The following is a 20,688-nucleotide window of genomic DNA, read 5'->3' as shown; positions in this document are numbered from 1 at the left end:
TTGCAGCAATGAGACAAGACTGTATGTAACAATTGGATATCATGAAATTGGGGCGAAAACAGGGTAAAAAAAAATGTTGTAATAAAAAGAAATTGGTGGAATGAATACACTCCTGATCATGTGAAAACACAGCTCAATTTCTTAGCAGCCACATTGCATTCCTTCTCACATCTACGTGCTTTCCTCCTCTCACCTTTTCCCTTTGCTTGTGGGCTTCAATGCACAACACATCAGCTGTCTGGGACCAGGAAGAAAAAAACTGCCTACATCGTAGTCACCATATTAGGTGAAGTAACATCATAGTCAACTGACCTGAGCCCTAGGACCATGCCCCAGGACTACCTGACATGATGACTCCTTGCTGTCCCCAGTCCACCTGGCCATGCTGCTGCTCCAGTTTCAACTTCCACCTGACTGTGCTGCTGCTCCAGTTTCAACTGTTCTGCCTTATTATTATTCGACCATGCTGGTCATTTATGAACATTTGAACATCTTGGCCATGTTCTGTTATAATCTCCACCCGGCACAGCCATAAGAGGACTGGCCACCCCACATAGCCTGGTTCCTCTCTAGGTTTCTTCCTAGGTATTGGCCTTTCTAGGGAGTTTTTCCTAGCCACCGTGCTTCTACACCTGCATTGCTTGCTGTTTGGGGTTTTAGGCTGGGTTTCTGTACAGCACTTTGAGATATCAGCTGATGTACGAAGGGCTATATAAATAAATTTGATTTGATTTGAACATAGCTAATAGAAGTAATGCGTTAGTAAACCCGCAAAAAAAAAGCAATTGGTCTTCCCCTTCCTCCTCTGAGGAGCCTCCACTGATTGAAACAAAGCATGTGCAGAGAATCAGTCAGTAAAGTTTCAGCAGAGAAAGTTTCAGTTACATATATATCAGTTTAAACAGCTAAGAGTATGACACGGAGTAGCTCTGGTCCAGGGCGTTACATGCAGCTTGAGCCATCAAGGCTCAAACCACATATAAGGCCTTGGACCAGAGCTAGACAACGTAAAGGCAGGTTTGTCATGCAGAGATATGTTGGGCTTTAGAATTTCCCCCCAGTGGTAGTAATTGAATCCATAACTGCAAGGCTTGATTACTTATTCAATTTCCAGTGTTTCAACAATCTTTCCTCTCGGTCAACAGGTGATACATAAGCACAATTAATTATACAGCAAACATCTGTATGTACCTGGTCCATTACTTCAAGCTTAAGTTAATTTAACAGAATGGTCCCTGGTCAAAAGTAGTGTACTATATAATATGTGATGTAGCCAATGAGGGTTGTCTGAAAGCAGAGGTGTCTTCTGGTCCTAGGAGGAAAGAGGAAAATGTTTTGTCGTCCAATACCCATTCTAGCATTCTAAATAGTAGGCATTTTGAGTATGCAAAAATAGAACGTTATATAAACTCAGCAAAAAAGAAATGTCCCTTTTTCAGGACCCTGTCTTTCAGAGATAATTCGTAAAAATCCAAATAACTTCACAGATATTCATTGTAAATTGTTTAAACACTGTTTCCCATGCTTGTTCAATGACCCATAATGAACATGCACCTGTGGAATGGTCGTTAAGACGCTAACAGCTTACAGATGGTAGGCAATTAAGGTCACAGTTATGAAAACTTAGGACACTAAAAAGGCCTTTCTACTGACTCTGAAAAACACCAAAAGAAAGATGCCCAGGGTCCCTGCTCATCTGCATGAATGTGCCTTTGGCATGTTGCAAGGAGGCATGAGGCCTGAAAATGTGGCCATGGCAATAAATTGCAAAGTCTGTACTTTGAGACGCCTAAGACAGCGCTACAGGGAGACAGGACGGACAGCTGATCGTCCTCGCAGTGGCAGACCATGTGTAACAACACCTGCACAGGATCGATACATCCGAACATCACACCTGCGGGACAGGTACAGGATGGCAACAACAACTACCTGAGTTACACCAGCAACGCACAATCCCTCCCTCAGTGCTCAGACTGTCCGCAATAGACTGAGAGAGGCTTGTAGGCCTGTTGTATGGCAGGTCCTCTCCAGATATCACCAGCAACAACGTCGACTATGGGCACAAACCTACCGTCGCTGGACCAGACAGGACTGGCAAAAAGTGTTCTTCACTGACGAGTTGTGGTTTTGGCTCACCAGGGGTGATGGTCAGATTTGCGTTTATCGTCGAATGAATGAGTGTTACACCGAGACCTGTACTCTGGAGCGGGATCGATTTGGGGGTGGAGGGCCCGTCATAGTCTGGGGCGGTGTGTCACAGCATCATCGGACTGAGCTTGTTGTCATTGCAGGCAATCTCAACGCTGTGCGTTACAGGGAAGACATCCTCCTCCCTCATGTGGTACACTTCCTGCAGGCTCATCCTGACATGACCCTCCAGCAAGACCATGCCACCAGCCATACTGCTCATTCTGTGCGTGTTTTCCTGCAAGACAATGTTCTGAAATTGCCAGCGAAGAGCCTGGATCTCAATCCCATTGAGCATGTCTGGGACCTGTTGGATCGGAGGGTGAGGGCTAGGGCCATTCCCCCCAGAAATGTCCGGGAACTTGCAGGGGCCTTGGTGGAAGAGTGGGGTAACATCTCACAGCAAGAACTGGCAAATCTGGTGCAGTCCATGAGGAGGAGCTGCACTGCAGTACTTAATGCAGCTGGTGGCCACACCAGATACTGATTGTTACTTTTGATTTTGACCCCCCCCCCCCTTTGTTCAGAAACACATTATTCCATTTCTGTTAGTCACATGTCAGTGGAACTTGTTCAGTTTATCTCTCATACTCATTTACACATGTTAAGTTTGCTAAAAATAAACGCAGTTGACAGTGAGACGACGTTTCATTTTTAGTATGTTAAATTTCAGAAATGTTGTATGTTTTAAATTCCAGGATGTACTGATTTAGGCTTTTCATCTAGTAGAATTTACTGCACACTACACAAAAAAATAAACGTACTTTGAAACCTACATATTTTTGACAACAGCTGATAATCATAATGGCGGGACTCAACTTAATTGATCATTAGACACGCCTTTGCAGGATGGATGAGAATAGTATGTTGATATTTGTTGCGTACTTCATTTGTTTTTACTAAGCAGTGCATTCTAAATAATATGCAGTTTAAGTAAGTACCCAGCTACTGTAGCACAGTGGATGAGAGTTGGGGCACTCGGCTGAGAGTCAAACTCGGTGAGGTCATGTGGCCCGCGTCTGGACCGCCTTTGGCAGTATTACTTATGGCTAAGATGCGGGGATTGAGCTCGGGACGATTCTGGTGTGAGTTATCTGGCCTAAATTTATTACTCTCTGGCAGATGATTACACGGGGCTGCTTCATATAATTAACATTTGATTATTTATTTATTTTTCCATATATATTGTCATTGTTTCTATGATCAAATAATAAAATGAACATTTATATAAAATTCTTTAAGAGTCTTAAGTAGTATTTTGATACTTTGGGCAAATTGATAAGCATTAAAAACTTTATGGATGGGGCCTCCCGAGTGGCGTAGCGGTCTAAGACACTGCATCGCAGTGAAAACTGTGTTGCTACAGAAGCTGGTTCGATACCCGATACCTGGAGACCCACGAGGCGACGCACAATTGCCCCAGTGTCGTCCGAGTTAGAGGAGGGTTTGGTCGGCATGTCCTTGTCCCATCGCGCTGTAGCGACAGCTGTGGTGGGCCAGGCGCATGCACGCTGACAAGGTCACTAGGTGTACGGTGTTTCCTCCGACACATTGGTGCTGCCGGTTTCCGGGTTAAGCGTGCATTGTGTCAAGAAGCAGTGAGGCTTGGCGGGGGTTGTGTTTCGGAGGATGCACGGCTCTCGAACTTCGCCTCTCCCGAGGCCATACAGGAATTGCAGCAATGGGACAGGACAACTGAATATGACGAAAAGGGGTTAAAATAATAATAATAATTTAAAAAAAATTGTGGATGGGTATAATTTGTATGTATAAAATGTATAATAGTAATATTTAAAATTATTAAATTGGGTAATTTTGTATGCATTTATTTAAAATTGCATCGCCGCTTCTGGGGGGGATTCTGGTAAGATATCGGCTGAATTCTGGTTGATGGAAACGGGCCGATTCTGGGCAGTCATTCATTTTGATTGCGGGCCGAGTCAGACACCCGAATTCTGGGCCGATTGAAATGTTAGTCTTGACACATACAAATCCAATGTCCAGAGTTTGATTCAAGTTGAAAAATAATAATACATTTGTTGTTCTTTGGATACAAAAATGTATATCAATCTACCAAAACTAATTCTGATCATCTGGGGTCTGTTGTTTCAGGACGGAATGGAGCACCTGGCGAATCACCCGAAGAGCCTTTCCTAGACTCCTCCGTGGTGGGACGCCCCAGGGTGATTAAAACTCTGTTGTATTCCTTCCTGAAGTAGAGCATCCTGGATCTTGCCTTGGTTTAAAGCATATAGAGCTTCTCTGTGTTCTCTGTCAGTACCAACAAAGTTAGTTCCATTATCAGATCGTACGTGTTGTACCTGTCTTCTTCTGCACATAAATATTCTTATGGTGTTGATACACGAGTCCGTATCAAGAGAGTAAGCAATTACAATGTGTATTGCTCTACTGGACATGTAAAGATCACTCCATATCTTTTAACATTTCCTCTTCCTCTTTTGATGTCTATAGGACTAAAGCAATCCACAGGTATATTGGTAAATGGTGGGATGTCTGGCATGATCCTTTCAAGTAACTAATCTGCCATCTTCTGCTCACCAATCTGGCCTCTTTGACTTCTGCACACAACACACTCTGAGATGATCTTCCTTGCTGCAGAGTTTGAATTGGTGATCCAATACCTTTGACGGAGAAGTGAGAGCATGTGATTCCTTCCACCATGTCCTGTTTGTTGATGTATGTGGCGGAGGATAAGTGTAGACATGTCAAGGTCTTTGGAAAGAACGACATGTTGTATAACTTCTTCAGGCATCGTTGCCTTACACAGCCGTCCTCCGACTCGGAGAACTCCATCCACCAACACTGGATCCAACTCATAAGTGATACTTCCTTTGTTGACTGTAGATGGCGTCATTGTCAAAGTCAAGAGCTCCTCTGGGAATCTTTGTCTTTGGGTTAAGCAAATGATCGCCTCCTCTGCTATCAACGGTTCGTCCAAACTTACAGTTTGACCACTGAATGTTGTCCTGTGGGCTCGACTCTTGTCTTTCACCATCTGGTTCCGTGAGCGTGTGTGTATGCTGGTGAGATTGAGATTTAACTGGATGTATTTTCTTTCCCGTACAAGTGACTAACACTTTTTTCACTTACAGGAACCAAGCAACTACAATCTTCAACTAGATCCAAGTGGAGAAATAAGATAGCAGCTTGTTGGTGGGATTTTCAATCTCATTGACAGTAGCACTGCACACAACAATAGCATTTTTAATCTCAGGGTCAGCAAATGTGAGGGAAACTGAGTTCATGTGTTCCAGGGGCCACTGCACTTCTGGTTTCCAAAGAAACGTTGGGCCATGGATCCACCTTTTGCACTCCAGAAACTTGTTTCCACTCAGTCCTCTAGATGCATCATCAGCAGGATTTTGCCTAGTATCCACATACCTCCACTGTGTTACAGATGTGCTCTCTCTGATAACAGAGATCCTTGTGGCCACAAATGTTTGAAACCTTGTACGCTCATTAGCTATGTACTTGAGCATTGACTGGTTATCTGTCCAGAGCACAGAGTCTTCCAGCTTCAGCTGTAGCTCTGTACGCCACATCTTGTCCACCTTTGCACTCAGTACCGCAGTAGCCAGCTCCATGCGTGGGATGCTTATCTCCTTCAGAGGTGCAACTCTGGCCTTCCCCATGACAAGAGATACACGAACATCACCCCGTTGATTCGTCAGTCTCACATAGCTTACTGTTCCATAACCTAGCTCACTCGCATCTGAGAAATGGTGCAGTTGAGCTTGAGTGGGTGACCCAAAGTTATTTGACTTAAAACACTTTTCAATCTTAAAGTTGACAATTTTTCCCAGATCCCGAGTCCATTTCATCCACTTTTCAGAGAAACACCTGGGGATATTCTTATCCCAGCCACAGCTTCTTCTACACAGCTCCTGTAACACAGCTTCTTCTACACAGCTCCTGTAACAGCAGTTTGGCAGGCAGGGTGAAGGAAGCGAGGAAGCCTAAGGGATCATAGACAGAACTCACCAAGGGATAGAATTCCTCTACGTGTGTCGTGTTTTTTTGATTTTTATGGTAACATTAAAGGTAAATGTGTTGCTCTCTCCACACCATTGTACTCCCAGTGATCTCTCAATGGGAAGTTTGTCTCTGTCCAAATTCAACGCTCACCTCTTTAGCTCCTTCAGCTTCTGAGATGGAGGCTGGTACAGTTCGGCTATTGCTCACCCACTTGGAGCGATGGAGTCCTCCTTTGTGAAATCCTTGGCAAGTTGCACTGCCTCCTCTTCAGCGGACACGAATTTCAGGCAGTCATCAACTTAAAAAGGATTTCTGATTGTGTCAACCACCTCCGGATGACAACGCTCCTCTGAAGTCTTCTTTGATGCATAGCTCGCACAGCTGGGTGACGAGGCAGCGCCTAACCGATGTACACGCCTGCGACACTCAACAGGTGAGAGGCTAGTGTCACCTCCAGGACACCACAGGAACCTCAGGAAATCAACGTCCCTGTGTGATACCTTTACCTGGTTGAAACATTGCTTGTACGTCAGGCCATCATTGCTACAGGCTCCTGGCGGAGTCGTGTGAGCAGACCTACGAGACTGTTCGTCAGATCTGGGCCTTTGAAGAAGCTCGGAGTTCAGCGATGTGCCGTTGTATGTAGCAGCACAGTCAAACACCACTCTGATTGGCCCCTTCTTTAGGTGATACACCCCATGGTGTGGAATATACCTAACTTTACCATCTGTACACTCTAGTTGATCTTCTAGCACTCTCTCAGCATACCCCTTGTAAATGACATCAGAGAGGAAACCTTTGCAATTCCTTACGGAAGTGTTCATTTCTCTTGAACTTGCATTTCACGTTTAGGAGGCGATGTTCAGCAACTTGACGGTTGTCGGGTGAGGTGACATCATCCTTCCTGAAAAGGTCACCTCAGGCTGTAATGGCCCTCCTGTAACTTGACAGAATCATTCATTATCTTCATAAACCTTTGGTCTTCCACTGACATTTCCTTTTTCTCCTAGTAGGACTTGAAATCTGTGCTGTATTGACTTATCGACATCTCTTCCAGATTTGAAACGGAGATTCTGTTAGCTGTAACAGTAGGGCGGCGACTCTTGTCCTCATTATTACGGCTTCTAAGGGGACCATTGACAACTCACCCCAGCATGGTCCTTACAGCATATGGTCCATTGTCACTGCTGTTAACCACCTCCAATGGTTCCATGAGCTTGGGAGCAATGGTTCCTATCGACATCTCCACTTCTGCATTCATTTCAGGAATCTTTACATTATTCAGGCAAGGTCACTTGGACATTTCTTTCTCTGTAGGGACGGTTTCTGTACTCACTGGCATGTTGTGTAGACTTCAGGTAATTCGATTAAGTTGTTTTTCTTCAACTCTAAAATGTCCAATCCTCTGATAACATGAGTGTGCATCGAATTTCCTTTTACTTGATTCATGGTCATCAACACCATTTTGGCTCCTCTTCCTGTGACGCCAAGCTGTGTCATCAGTCTCTCTGTGCAGAATGTGCTTCCTGGGTGTAGGAAGAAGTATGTCTGGATACCCCTGTTGCCTTTACTGTGTTTGACCTTTACTGGTACAATAGCAAGTACACATTCTTGGTCCCCGGCCCCAGTATGCCCCATATATGTTCAGAGAAACCAGTCCACTACTCACTAGTGCGTCTGATGAATGCTCTGCTGTTCAATATGAAGCACACTTGGGTGAGTTTGGTTACATGCACGGCATTTGAGACGTCTATTGCAGTCTCTTGACGTGTCCACTTTTTTCCTTTAGGAAACCCATCTTCTCCCTGTGGCTCCTTTTCCTAAGTTGTGGACACAGCTCCAATTTGTGTCCGCTGTTACAGAACAGACATCTGATGTATTGGGTTTGGGGGGCTTGACTGTGGCCTTTGAGTCTTGCTTCTGGATTCTGTAGGATCTCCAATATCACAGAACACTGGATGTGTAGCTATTCTCACTTGTTTTTCAATGAACAGGATGAGATCAAGGAGTCTATCACGCCTACCATGGTGCTCCTGTAACTCACAAGCAACCGACCTCCACCTCTCCATGAGGTTGTAAGGTAGTTTCAGGATGATGTTCTTTCAGCTGGAGGCCAGATCCATCTCATCCATATCTTCCATTGCATTACAACAAGCCTCTGAGGTATAATGCATCAGCCTGTAATGCCTTGTGGTCTTCGGATTTGATGCTAGGCCAGCTAAAAGCCTTCTCCATGTATGCATTGACAATCTTGTATTTATTATCGTAGTGCTCTTTCAATAAGCCCCTGGCTTTCTGATAGCCCCTATCTGGAGCCCCTATCTGGAGCCAGCTCCTAACTAGCTCTCGAGCCTGCCCTCTGGGGTACGATTCAAGGAAGTGCAGTTTGTCCTTGCTAGTTTGGGGCTCTATTCTCTATATCAGGGGTGGGCAATTCCAGTCCTCGAGGGCCTGATTGGTGTCACAGTTTTGCCCCAGCTAACACACCTGACTCCAATAATCACCTAATCATGATCTTCAGTTTAGAATGCAATTGGATTAATCAGCTGTGTTTGCAATGGATGGGGGAAAGTGTGACACCAATCAGGCCCTGGAGTACTGGAGTTGCCCAGCCCATGCTCTATACCATGTTCAAATGACCTGTACTGTAAATTGTCACCGTCAAAAACAGTAATATCTCTGGATGGCAGAAAGGAATGATGATGCTGTTTGACTAACACAGCGGTAACTTCATTCTGTCTTTGGATAATGGTGATGAGAGGGTTTTCTATGTTTTCCTGTGAAATGTCCCGAGCACCGTCCTATGATTTGTAAAGTCTCATCTGTAGTCCCCATGGCTCTCTATGTGAGTTTGTCAGCACCGATGAGCCTTTGCTTGGGTTAGAGTCTTGTGCAGCAGTGTGCTGTCCGTGAGCTGCTGTCTGAATCACACTGGGTCCTGACTGTTCTGATTGAGCTCGAACACTGTGAGCCTGGGCTGATTGAATGTCAATGGGCTCATTGAATTGGGGTCCTTCTATGGGATGCACACTTGGTGCATGTCTGGCAGAAGTGCCCCTCTGCCCTGTGTGAAATTCGAGGTCGAAAACCCTGTATCTCCCTGCCATTTGATCGAAGTAGTCATCCATGTCATCTATTGTTCAGTTGGCCTTTCTTTCTTCCCCTGCAGATGTAAAATAACGTGATTTTTCCTGAGGCAGCTTCTATTTCAGTTTGCAGCTCTAGGGTCTTCATTCTTTTCCTCAGTTCCATCTTTTGTTGGTTCAATTCCTCCTCCTTATCCTCTAGATGGTGTTTGAACTTGAGAGCAGCAGCCTTTGTTATTAATGCTGCTCTGAGGCAGGCTGAGGATGTGGAGGATACACCTGAGTGGGAACTCCTGTTAGACTTGGGGCTGGAGGTTTGGGACACACTGTCAGTTGGTTTAATATCATCCCTGTCACATTCTGACCTTAGTTCTTTTGTTATGTCTTTGTTTTAGGTTGGTCAGGGCGTGAGTTGGGGTGGGTTGTCTATGTTCGTTTTTCTATGTTCTGTTTTGCGCACACGGGGAGTGTGGCTAAGGCACACACGGGGAGTGTGGCTAAGGCAGGTAGGAGACCTGAGCCAACTCTCGGTGGCACCGTATTATGCCGTGAAGCGCACGCACGGTGTCCCCGGTGCGCAGGCATAGCCAGGTGTGTTACATCGCAGCGCCTCGTATCGGCCGGGCTAGAGTACTTTTACTTTTACTTCACTACATTCCTAAAGAAAATGATGTGCTTTCTACTCCATACATTTCCCCTGACACCCAAAAGTACTCGTTACATGATAAATGCTTAGCAGGACAGGAAAATGGTCCAATTCACGCACTTATCAAGAGAATGGGTGGTCATCCCTACGGCTTCTGATCTGCCATACTCATTAAATACAAATGCATTGTTTGTAAATGATGTCTGAGTGTTGGAGTGTACCCCTGGCTATCCATACATTAAAAAAAGACAATGGTGCAATCTGCTTTTCTTAATATAAGGAATTTGAAATTATTTATACTTTTGCTTTTGATACTTAAGTATATTTAGAACCAAATACTTTTAGACTTTTACTCAAGTAGAATTTTACTGTGACTTTTACTTGAGTAACTTTCTATTAAGGTATCTTTACTACTACTCAAGTATGACATGTGGGTACTTTTTCCACCGTCTCCAACTACACAGAAGTCACCTTACTTCCCCCAATCCTCTCCTGTGTGCTGCCCTTCTGGCAGCTTTATGGGGCTTGTACACCTGGTGAGCAATCACGAGTCTCCCCCTGGTGGCTGACCTGCTGTACGCCACTAAATATATACACACACACACACACACACACACACACTATACGGTCAACTTTTACTTAACTTGTAACTTTTTAAAAGCGATTTATTCCATCATTGCTATTGAGAAGAAACAGCAACCTTTTGTTTGCCTGTAAATCTCCAAGGAAAGTCTCATTATTATTATTATTAAAAGACACACCTGTATTACTATTATAAACGCACGTTCCTAAATACATAATGAGGACCAGTTGTGGAAAAACTACCCATAAAGATACCTTAAGTCATTTTCTATTAAGTAAAAGTGGAAGTCACGTAAAATACTACTTCAGTAAAAGTCCAATAGTCTTTGATTTTAAATATACTTAAGTATCAAAAGAACATGTAATTGCTCAATTATACTTAAGTATCAATAGTAAAAGTGTAAATAATTTTACATTCCTATATTAAGCAACCCAGACGGCACAATTATTTATTTACATTTTTTGTACTGATTGTCTGGGGCACACTCCAGCACACTATAACCAAAGCATGTGTTTAGTGAGTCTGCCAGATCATAGGCAGTAGGGATGACCAGGGATGTTCTCTTGATAAGAGTGTGAATTGGACCATTTTCCTGTCCTGCTAAGCATTCAAAGTGTAATGAGTACTTTTGGGTGCCAGGGAAATCTAAGGAGTAAAAGGTACACTATTTTCTTTAGGAATGTGGTGGAGTAAAAGTAACAATTGTCAAAAATATAAATAGTGAAGTAAAGTACAGATACCCCAAAAAACTAATTAGGTAGTACTTTAAAGTATTTTTACTTGAGTACTTTACACCACTGATGACTACAATGACATAGCAGGATTTGATCATTTATTTAAAATACCATTATGTTGGGGATTATCTAAATGGGAGTGCGCATCCTATTCCCTATGTAGTGCATAATAGGGTGGGGTTGTATCCTGCCTGTTTGGCCCTGTCCGGGGGTATCGTCGTATGGGGCCACAGTGTCTCCCGGCCCCTCCTGTCTCAGCCTCCAGTATTTATGCTGCAGTAGTTTGTGTCGGGGGCCGGGAGTTTGTGTCAGTCTGTTATATCTGGAGAATTTCCCATGTCTTATCCGGTGTCCTGTGTGAATTTAAGTATGCTCTCTCTAATCCTCTTTCTTTCTTTCTTTCTTTCTTTCTTTCTTTCTTTCTTTCTTTCTTTCTTTCTTTCTTTCTTTCTTTCTTTCTTTCTTTCTTTCTTTCTTTCTTTCTTTCTTTCTTTCTTTCTTTCTTTCTTTCTCTCTCTCTCTCTCTCTCTCTCTCTCTCTCTCTCTCTCTCTCTCTCTCTCTCTCTCTCTCTCTCTCTCTCTCTCTCTCTCTCTCTCTCTCTCTCTCTCTCTCTCTCTCTCTCTCTCTCTCTCTCTCTCTCTCTCTCTCTCTCTCTCTCTCTCTCTCTCTCTCTCTCTCTCTCTCTCTCTCTCTCTCTCTCTCTCTCTCTCAGAGGACCTGAGCCCTAGGACCATGTCTGATGACTCCTTGCTGTCCCCAGTCCATCTGTCCGTGCTGCTGCTTCAGTTTCAACTGTTCTACCTGCGGCTATGGAACACTGAACTGTTCACCGGACGTGCTACCTGTCCAAGACCTGCTGTTTTCAACTCTCTAAAGACAGCAGGAGCGGTAGAGATACTCTGAATGATCGGCTATGAAAAGCCAACTGACATTTACTCCTGAGGTGCTGACTTGTTGCACCCTTGACAACCACTGTGATTATTATTATTTGACCCAGCTGGTCATCTATGAACATTTGAACATCTTGGCCATGTTCTGTTATAATCTCCACCCGGCACAGCCTGAATAGGACTGGCCACCCCTCATAGCCTGGTTCCTCTCTAGGTTTCCTCCTAGGTTCTGGCCTTTCTAGAGAGTTTTTCCTAGCCACCGTGCTTCTACACCTGCATTGCTTGCTGTTTGGGGTTTTAGCGCTAGATTAGAGGTGTAATTCCTATAGTCTTTCATTATTTATCTTGTTGACTGTTGAAAAATGGTGTCCTGTTGTATATGAATGAACAGTAGACATGAACCTGATCTGTTGATCTACACACATGATATCCCATACATAGTTGACTCTGATATTACATTCCATTGACTGTGGCTGTCCTCCTGTTCCTAGATCCATGCCAGGTCTGTGGAGAACGCTCAGATGATCCTGCGGGTGGATAATGCCAGAGTTGCAGCTGATGATTTCAAGATGAAGTAGGTGCACTTCCTGTTTGTACTGTACACAGCCTCTGTGAGTGTACTGTTTCTATTTGTTGCTTTGGCCTATAGGTTTGAGATTGAGTAGATCCAATCCTCCCAGATCTACAGAAATGCTTATGGGGGTATGCAGGAGCTATGGATCAGTTCATGGTTGGGCAAGTTGTGTCTTTCCTGAACCCCTGTAGGTTAGCGACGGAGGCTAACATGAGTATGAAGATGGAAGGGGATGTGGCTTGTCTGAGAGGAGACCTGGACAGCTTTACGCTCACCAGATCTGACCTGGAGATGCAGATTGAGGGGCTGAAGGAGGAGCTGGTCTACCTCAGGAGGAACCATGAGGAGGTAACCTCCTCATTTCTTCTCACACACCCAAGTCTTAATGCGTGTGCTGTTGTCTGAAGTGTCAATGGGCCAGGACAGCCACATGGGTTTTTTCATTAGGACACACTGGCAGCCCCTGTAGTTTTTGCACTGTTTTTGCACTTTGTTAATTCTCAGTGGGTTTGAGACCCTTCAATATTTGGCCACATGGGGGCAAAACTCACCCACAACAAATCTATGGCAACTTCACTGTTATAAGTACTCAAATATACAGTAACTCATTGTTTTCAGGCGCTTTTGCCCTTTCCCTGTGTGTGAGTAAACTACAAATCCCAGGTATTATAGCACAATTTGTCCCCCTTTTCCTGTTGATAGGAGATGCAGTTGATGCAGACACAGCAGTGTGGTGCTGTGAATGTGGAGATGGACTGTGCTTCCTCAGTGGACATGAGCAAGGTGCTGGAGGAGATTAGGACCATGTCTGATGACTCCTTGCTGTCCCCAGTCCATCTGTCCGTGCTGCTGCTTCAGTTTCAACTGTTCTACCTGCGGCTATGGAACACTGAACTGTTCACCGGACGTGCTACCTGTCCAAGACCTGCTGTTTTCAACTCTCTAAAGACAGCAGGAGCGGTAGAGATACTCTGAATGATCGGCTATGAAAAGCCAACTGACATTTACTCCTGAGGTGCTGACTTGTTGCACCCTTGACAACCACTGTGATTATTATTATTTGACCCAGCTGGTCATCTATGAACATTTGAACATCTTGGCCATGTTCTGTTATAATCTCCACCCGGCACAGCCTGAATAGGACTGGCCACCCCTCATAGCCTGGTTCCTCTCTAGGTTTCCTCCTAGGTTCTGGCCTTTCTAGAGAGTTTTTCCTAGCCACCGTGCTTCTACACCTGCATTGCTTGCTGTTTGGGGTTTTAGCGCTAGATTAGAGGTGTAATTCCTATAGTCTTTCATTATTTATCTTGTTGACTGTTGAAAAATGGTGTCCTGTTGTATATGAATGAACAGTAGACATGAACCTGATCTGTTGATCTACACACATGATATCCCATACATAGTTGACTCTGATATTACATTCCATTGACTGTGGCTGTCCTCCTGTTCCTAGATCCATGCCAGGTCTGTGGAGAACGCTCAGATGATCCTGCGGGTGGATAATGCCAGAGTTGCAGCTGATGATTTCAAGATGAAGTAGGTGCACTTCCTGTTTGTACTGTACACAGCCTCTGTGAGTGTACTGTTTCTATTTGTTGCTTTGGCCTATAGGTTTGAGATTGAGTAGATCCAATCCTCCCAGATCTACAGAAATGCTTATGGGGGTATGCAGGAGCTATGGATCAGTTCATGGTTGGGCAAGTTGTGTCTTTCCTGAACCCCTGTAGGTTAGCGACGGAGGCTAACATGAGTATGAAGATGGAAGGGGATGTGGCTTGTCTGAGAGGAGACCTGGACAGCTTTACGCTCACCAGATCTGACCTGGAGATGCAGATTGAGGGGCTGAAGGAGGAGCTGGTCTACCTCAGGAGGAACCATGAGGAGGTAACCTCCTCATTTCTTCTCACACACCCAAGTCTTAATGCGTGTGCTGTTGTCTGAAGTGTCAATGGGCCAGGACAGCCACATGGGTTTTTTCATTAGGACACACTGGCAGCCCCTGTAGTTTTTGCACTGTTTTTGCACTTTGTTAATTCTCAGTGGGTTTGAGACCCTTCAATATTTGGCCACATGGGGGCAAAACTCACCCACAACAAATCTATGGCAACTTCACTGTTATAAGTACTCAAATATACAGTAACTCATTGTTTTCAGGCGCTTTTGCCCTTTCCCTGTGTGTGAGTAAACTACAAATCCCAGGTATTATAGCACAATTTGTCCCCCTTTTCCTGTTGATAGGAGATGCAGTTGATGCAGACACAGCAGTGTGGTGCTGTGAATGTGGAGATGGACTGTGCTTCCTCAGTGGACATGAGCAAGGTGCTGGAGGAGATGAGGACCCAGTCTGAGGGCATGGTGACAAAGAACAAGAGAGATGCTGCCAAGTGGTTCGAGAGCAAGGTGAGACAACCTCTGAAAATAGGACAAGGGGCCTCGAAGGGTGTGGGCCTGGGTCCCTAAATGCCTTTTGTAAGAGGCACAATTTACATGTATTTTGGGAAGTGGTACTATACTTGACCAATACAGTGTGTGTGTGTGTGTGCGTGTGTGTGTCAGGTAGAGGTGCTTCAGAGCCAGATCACCACCAGCACCACAGAGTTGAAGACCTCTCAGTCTCAGGTGACCGACCCGAAGAGGACCTTCCAGAGCCTGGAGATTGAACTGCATGGCCTGCTCACTCAGGTATGATGTCAAACCATCTTAGTGAATCAGCATCCCTAAACATATAGCATTTCTCTTTACCCTATGTCTGTTCCTAAAATATGGAATTCCATTAGGTTTTTAAAGGAACATTACACTCCAAAATCAAAGTTTGTTAGAAGTTTTCAGACCTCCACAGTGGTCTAATGTCAAGGTGTTCTAACACCTTCATGCACACAAGTCTAACTATCTCTGCCCTTCATCTCCCTCTTTATACATTTCTACTACCCTCTCCCTCCTTCCTTCTCCATTTCCTTCATCCCTTACAAACATAAACACATTCCTGTAGAATGGGTACCTGGAGCAGAGCGTCGCTGATATAAACGGCCGCCACGGCTCCCAGCTGAGCCAGCTGCAGGTTTGTATCAACAGCATGGAGGAGGAGCTGCAGCAGCTCAACGTCAGCATCCAGCAGCAGGCCTCCGAGTACTCATCAAGATGAGGCTGGAGATGGAGATTGCTGAGTACAGGAGGCTGCTGGATGGAGAGGTATTCAGGTGAGAGGGGATAATGGAGGGGCAGGAAAGAGAGGGAGGGGGAAGGGATGGGGGGAAGACAGCTGTTTATTGGCACCTCACTGCAAACAGTGGTGGAAAAAATTACCCAACTGTCATACTTGAGTAAAAGTAAAGATACCTTAATAGAAAATGACTAAAATAAAAGTAAAAGGCACCCAGTAAAATTCTACTTGAGTAAAAGTCTAAAAGTATTTGGTTTAAAATATGCTTAAGTATCAAAAGTAAAAGTGTAAATAATTTCAAATTCCTTATTTTAAGCAAAACAGATGGCACCATTTTCTTGTTTTTTAAATTTACGGAAAGTCCGGGGCTGACCAGGAATGTTCGGTTGATAAGTGCGTGAATTGGACTATTTTCCTGTCCTGCTAAGCATTCAAAATGTAACGAGAACTTTGGGTGTCAAGGAAAAGCACAATATTGTCTTAAAGAATGTAGTGAAGTAAAAGTAGGGAACAATATAAATAGTAAAGTTAAGTACCTTTGGAAATGCCTGGACTTCTGCATAAATTGGTCATAAAATGTTATCTGATCTTCATCTAGGTCACAAGAATAGACCAACACAGTCTGCTTCAACTAATAATACAGAAACAATTAGACGTTTTCATGGCTTTATTAAACACACCGTGTAAACATTCACAGTGCAGGGTAGGAAAAGTTTGTGAACCCTTGGATTTTACAATTGGTTGATCCTCCTATGGCAGAAATAACGTCAACCAAACATTTTCTGTAGTTGCGGATCAGACCTGCACAACGGTCAGGGGGAATTTTGGACCATTCATCTTTACAAAACTGTTTCAGTTCAGCAATATTCTTGGGATGTCTGGCGTGAACTGCTCTCTTGAGGTCATGCCACAGCATCTCACATCGGGTTGAGGTCAGGACTCTGACTGGGCCACTCCAGAAGACATATTTTCTTCTGTTGAAGCCATGCTGTTGTGATTTACTTTTGTGTTTTGGGTCGTTGTCATATTGCATCACCCAACTTGTGTTGAGCTTCAAATTGTGACCAGATAGCCTAACATTCTCCTGTTAAGTGTCTTGATAAACTTGGGAATTCATTTTTCCGTCCATGATAGCAAGCTGTCCAGGCCCTGAGGCAGCAAAGCAGCCCCAAACCATAATGCTTCCTCCACCATACTTTACAGTTGGGATGAGGTTTTGACGTTGGTGTGCTGTGCATTTTTTTCTCCACACATAGTGTTGTGTGTTCCTTCCAAACAACTCAACTGTAGTTTCATCTGTCCACAGAATATTTTTCCAGTTGCGCTGTGGAACATCCAACTTCAGACGTGCAGCATGTTTTTTTTGGACAGCAGTGGCTTCTTCCGTGGTGTTCTCACCATTCTTGTTGAGTGTCTTTCGTATCGTAGACTCGTCAACAGAGACGTTAGCATGTTCCAGAGATTTCTGTAAGTCTTCAGCTGACACTCTAGGAGTCTTCTTAACCTCATTGAGTATTCTGCGCTGTACTCTTGCAGTCATCTGTGCAGGACGGCCACTCCTAGTGAGAGTAGCAACAGTGCTGAACTTTCTCCATTTATAGACAATTTGTCTTATCGTGGACTGATGAACATCAAGGTTTTTAGAAATATTTTGCAACCCTTTCCAGCTTTATGCAAGTCAACAATTCTTAATCCTTGGTTTTCTGATATCTCTTTTGTTCGAGGCTGTCACGCCCTGGCCATAGAGAGGCTTTTATTCTCTATTTTGGTTGGACTAGGGTGGGCATTCTATGTTAATTTTCTATGTTTTGTTTTTCTTTGGTGTTTGGCCGGGTGCAGTTCTCAATCAGAGGCAGCTGTCTATCATTGTCTCTGAATTGCGAACCATACTTAGGTAGCCTTTTTTTGTGTTATTTTCTGTTTAGTGTGGTCTTCACCTGATGGAGCTGTTTCGGTTGTCCTTTTGTTGCTTAGTGTTCAGCTTTATCATTAAAATGACGAACGCGTACCACGCTGCGCTTTGGTCCTCACCTTCTTCCACCAACGGCCGTTACAGAGTCGTGGTTCACATCAGGCAATGCTTCTTGTGAATAGCAAACTCATATTTTGTGAGTTTTTTATAGGGCAAGGTAGCTCTAACCAACATCTTCTTTAACCAACATCGCGTCTCATTGCTTGTACTCCAGGTAAGCTGACTCCTGACTCCAATGAGCTTTTGGAGAAGTCATTAGTGTTATTAGTTTAAGCACACCATGTTTGTCTATTGTTGTGATAGATAGATGAAGATCAGATCAAATTGATTTGATGACCCAATTTATGTAGTAATCCAGGCAATTCCAAAAGGGTTCACATACTTTTTCTTGCCACTGTAAGTAGTACTATAACGTATTTTTACTTAAGTACTTTACACCGCTGATTGCGAACTAGTAGATAAAGATGTGTGTTGGTGAGTTCAGCTGACTGTAAGTGTTCTTCCCGTGTGTCTTCCAGTAAGCACTTTCCTGACCTCCAGACAGGAGGTCAGGAAAGTGATCGTGGTCGAGAAGGTCCAGGAAGTACAACAAGTCCAGGAAGTGGTGGAAGGTGAGCAAGCAGAGAATAATTAATCAAATGAATGAATGAAGAATCAAGTGTTGTTACCCATAATACACACAATGAATGAATGAATTCCTGTGTTGTGGCTCTTTCCACAGAGTACAACCCACACATGCAGAAGAGGGTGATCGTGGAGGAGATGGTGGATGGGAAGGTGGTGTCCATCTCAGTTGATGAGAAGGTCCAGGATTTGAACTAACTGAGAAGGTCAGATAGTTCTGGAATCTGGTGAAGCGGTAACGGACCACACATACCCCTGGACCACACATACCCCTGGACCACACATAACCCTGGACCACACATACCCCTGGACCCCTGATGATGGGTGTTCAAACCCTCTCTCTCTCTATATATATATATATATATATGTGTATGTATGTATGTATGTATGTATGTATGTATGTATGTATGTATGTATGTATGTATGTATGTATGTATGTATGTATGTATGTATGTATGTATGTATGTGTGTGTGTGTGTGTGTGTGTGTGTGTGTGTGTGTGTGTGTGTGTGTGTGTGTGTGTGTGTGTGTGTGTGTGTGTGTGTGTGTGTGTGTGTGTGTGTGTGTGTGTGTGTGTGTGTGTGTGTGTGTGTGTGTGTGTGTGTCTATATGTGTGTCATGGTTGCATACTGTAATATGTCCCTTCTGACAGGTATGCATCAGCTGAATGATAACTGATGTAATTTACTCGTGTTCCCTTATAACTCTCATATGGCTCTATCATATGGCGAATTGAATGTTATTTCTAGAATTTGTATTTCCTGTTCCATTCATTGCCACCAGGTGGCAGGTCTCTCATTTAAACATCTTTGGCCAGCCCAATTAAAAGTGAGTAAAGTGGAAACACAATATTACATTTACATAAACTGACATCAGATGAAAGTATTACTTGTTTCATCAGCCATTTATAAAAGCCATTTAGGTAGCCTAGTGGTTAGAGCGTTGGACTAGTAACTGAAAGGTTGCAAGATTGAATCCCCGAGCTGACAAGGTAATAATCTGTCATTCTGTAGCCTGAGCAACGCAGTTAACCCGCTGTTTCTAGGCTGTCATTGAAAATAAGAATTTGTTCTGAACTGACTTGCCTAGTTAAATAAAGGAAAAAAATGTTCTGTAGGCCTAATACATTTGGCTGTTGATTAAATATAGATGTCAATGCATTCCAGCACACTGATATCATAGTTGAGGGTCTGTTGCTGTCCTCTAAAAAGCTGAAAAGAAACACCTTTGCAGAGTGGATGAGGCCAACACACATACTGTGCCCTACATTATATGAGCATAACACTCATGGGAATTTCACTTACTCCAACAAGTTCTCAGAGCAGAACGGATTATGATTGGTTGCATCAGACAACCAATGGAGGAGGTGGGAGGAGATGCAGTATCCCATCATTCAGGTCATGTGGGGCAGACCTGTTTTGTGACCCACATGTTTTGCTTGCTAGTAAACAATTTTGCTGCTCTAAGGGAAGTTTGAGTCAACTGGGTCTTCTGCTGCTCTAACAGCAGAACTGTCAGTACTGGCCATCAACACAGTCGGTACTGGCCATCAACACAGTCAGTACTCCACATTCCTCTTCCCCCATTTTCCTACATTTATTTTATTCCCTATTTATGATGTTGTGAACTTGTGACCCATGTGAAATCTACTTAAAGCAAAACTCTTAAAATAAACATGAGTACTAACATGTCATTATTTCCTGACTGTAAAACATTAATTATTGAGTTGGTGAAGATCAGATGATGTACGTTGGGTCATCTTTTTTCTCCTAGGCATGTAAACGAGCTGAGTCAGATCTGGATGTAGTCAGGTGTGAGTGAGCGCGCCGTGTTTGAATACATCCAGCTCATCATACAGAGGTTTTGTGTAGATATGGTGTAGTTGTGATCGGTAGTAATTCAGCAGCCACTCTTTCATGAGGGAGACCGCCTGCTTCGACTGTATGTCACAACACACACTAACTCTATAAGCAATTGTTTTCTATTTAATCTGACGAGTTTCAGAGGATCTGCAGAGAACAATGGGAGTAGGATTCAATCTTAATCCTGTATTGATGTTTTGCCTGTTTGATGGTTCGTCTGAGGCCGTAACAGGATTTCTTATAAGCGTCCGGATTAGTGTCTCGCTCCTTGAAAGTGGCAGCTCTAGCCTTTAACTCGACGCGGATGCTGCCTCTAATCCATAGCTTCTGGTTGGGATATGTACATACGGTCACTGTGGGGACGTTGTCATCA

At 43.9% G+C, this 20,688-nt stretch overlaps 1 protein-coding gene across 1 annotated transcript; it reads left to right on the top strand.

Annotated features, from left to right (window-relative positions):
* Positions 1 to 6,547: 6,547 nt before the first annotated feature.
* Positions 6,548 to 20,146, top strand: LOC116355416 (keratin, type I cytoskeletal 42-like). The gene is made up of 12 exons (XM_031799116.1): positions 6,548 to 6,616; positions 7,720 to 7,899; positions 12,615 to 12,697; positions 12,889 to 13,045; positions 13,400 to 13,591; positions 14,151 to 14,233; positions 14,425 to 14,581; positions 14,936 to 15,097; positions 15,254 to 15,379; positions 15,687 to 15,894; positions 18,348 to 18,440; positions 18,551 to 20,146. The coding sequence occupies exons 1-10, from the start codon at positions 6,548 to 6,550 to the stop codon at positions 15,837 to 15,839; spliced, it is 1,362 nt and encodes a 453-aa protein (XP_031654976.1). The 3' UTR covers positions 15,840 to 15,894; positions 18,348 to 18,440; positions 18,551 to 20,146.
* Positions 20,147 to 20,688: the final 542 nt, after the last annotated feature.

Source organism: Oncorhynchus kisutch, linkage group LG20, assembly GCF_002021735.2.
Source record: "Oncorhynchus kisutch isolate 150728-3 linkage group LG20, Okis_V2, whole genome shotgun sequence".
Taxonomy (NCBI): Eukaryota; Metazoa; Chordata; class Actinopteri; order Salmoniformes; family Salmonidae; genus Oncorhynchus; species Oncorhynchus kisutch.
The sequence above is the reverse complement of the archived record's forward strand: the minus strand, read 5'-3'. Positions and strand labels throughout refer to the sequence as shown.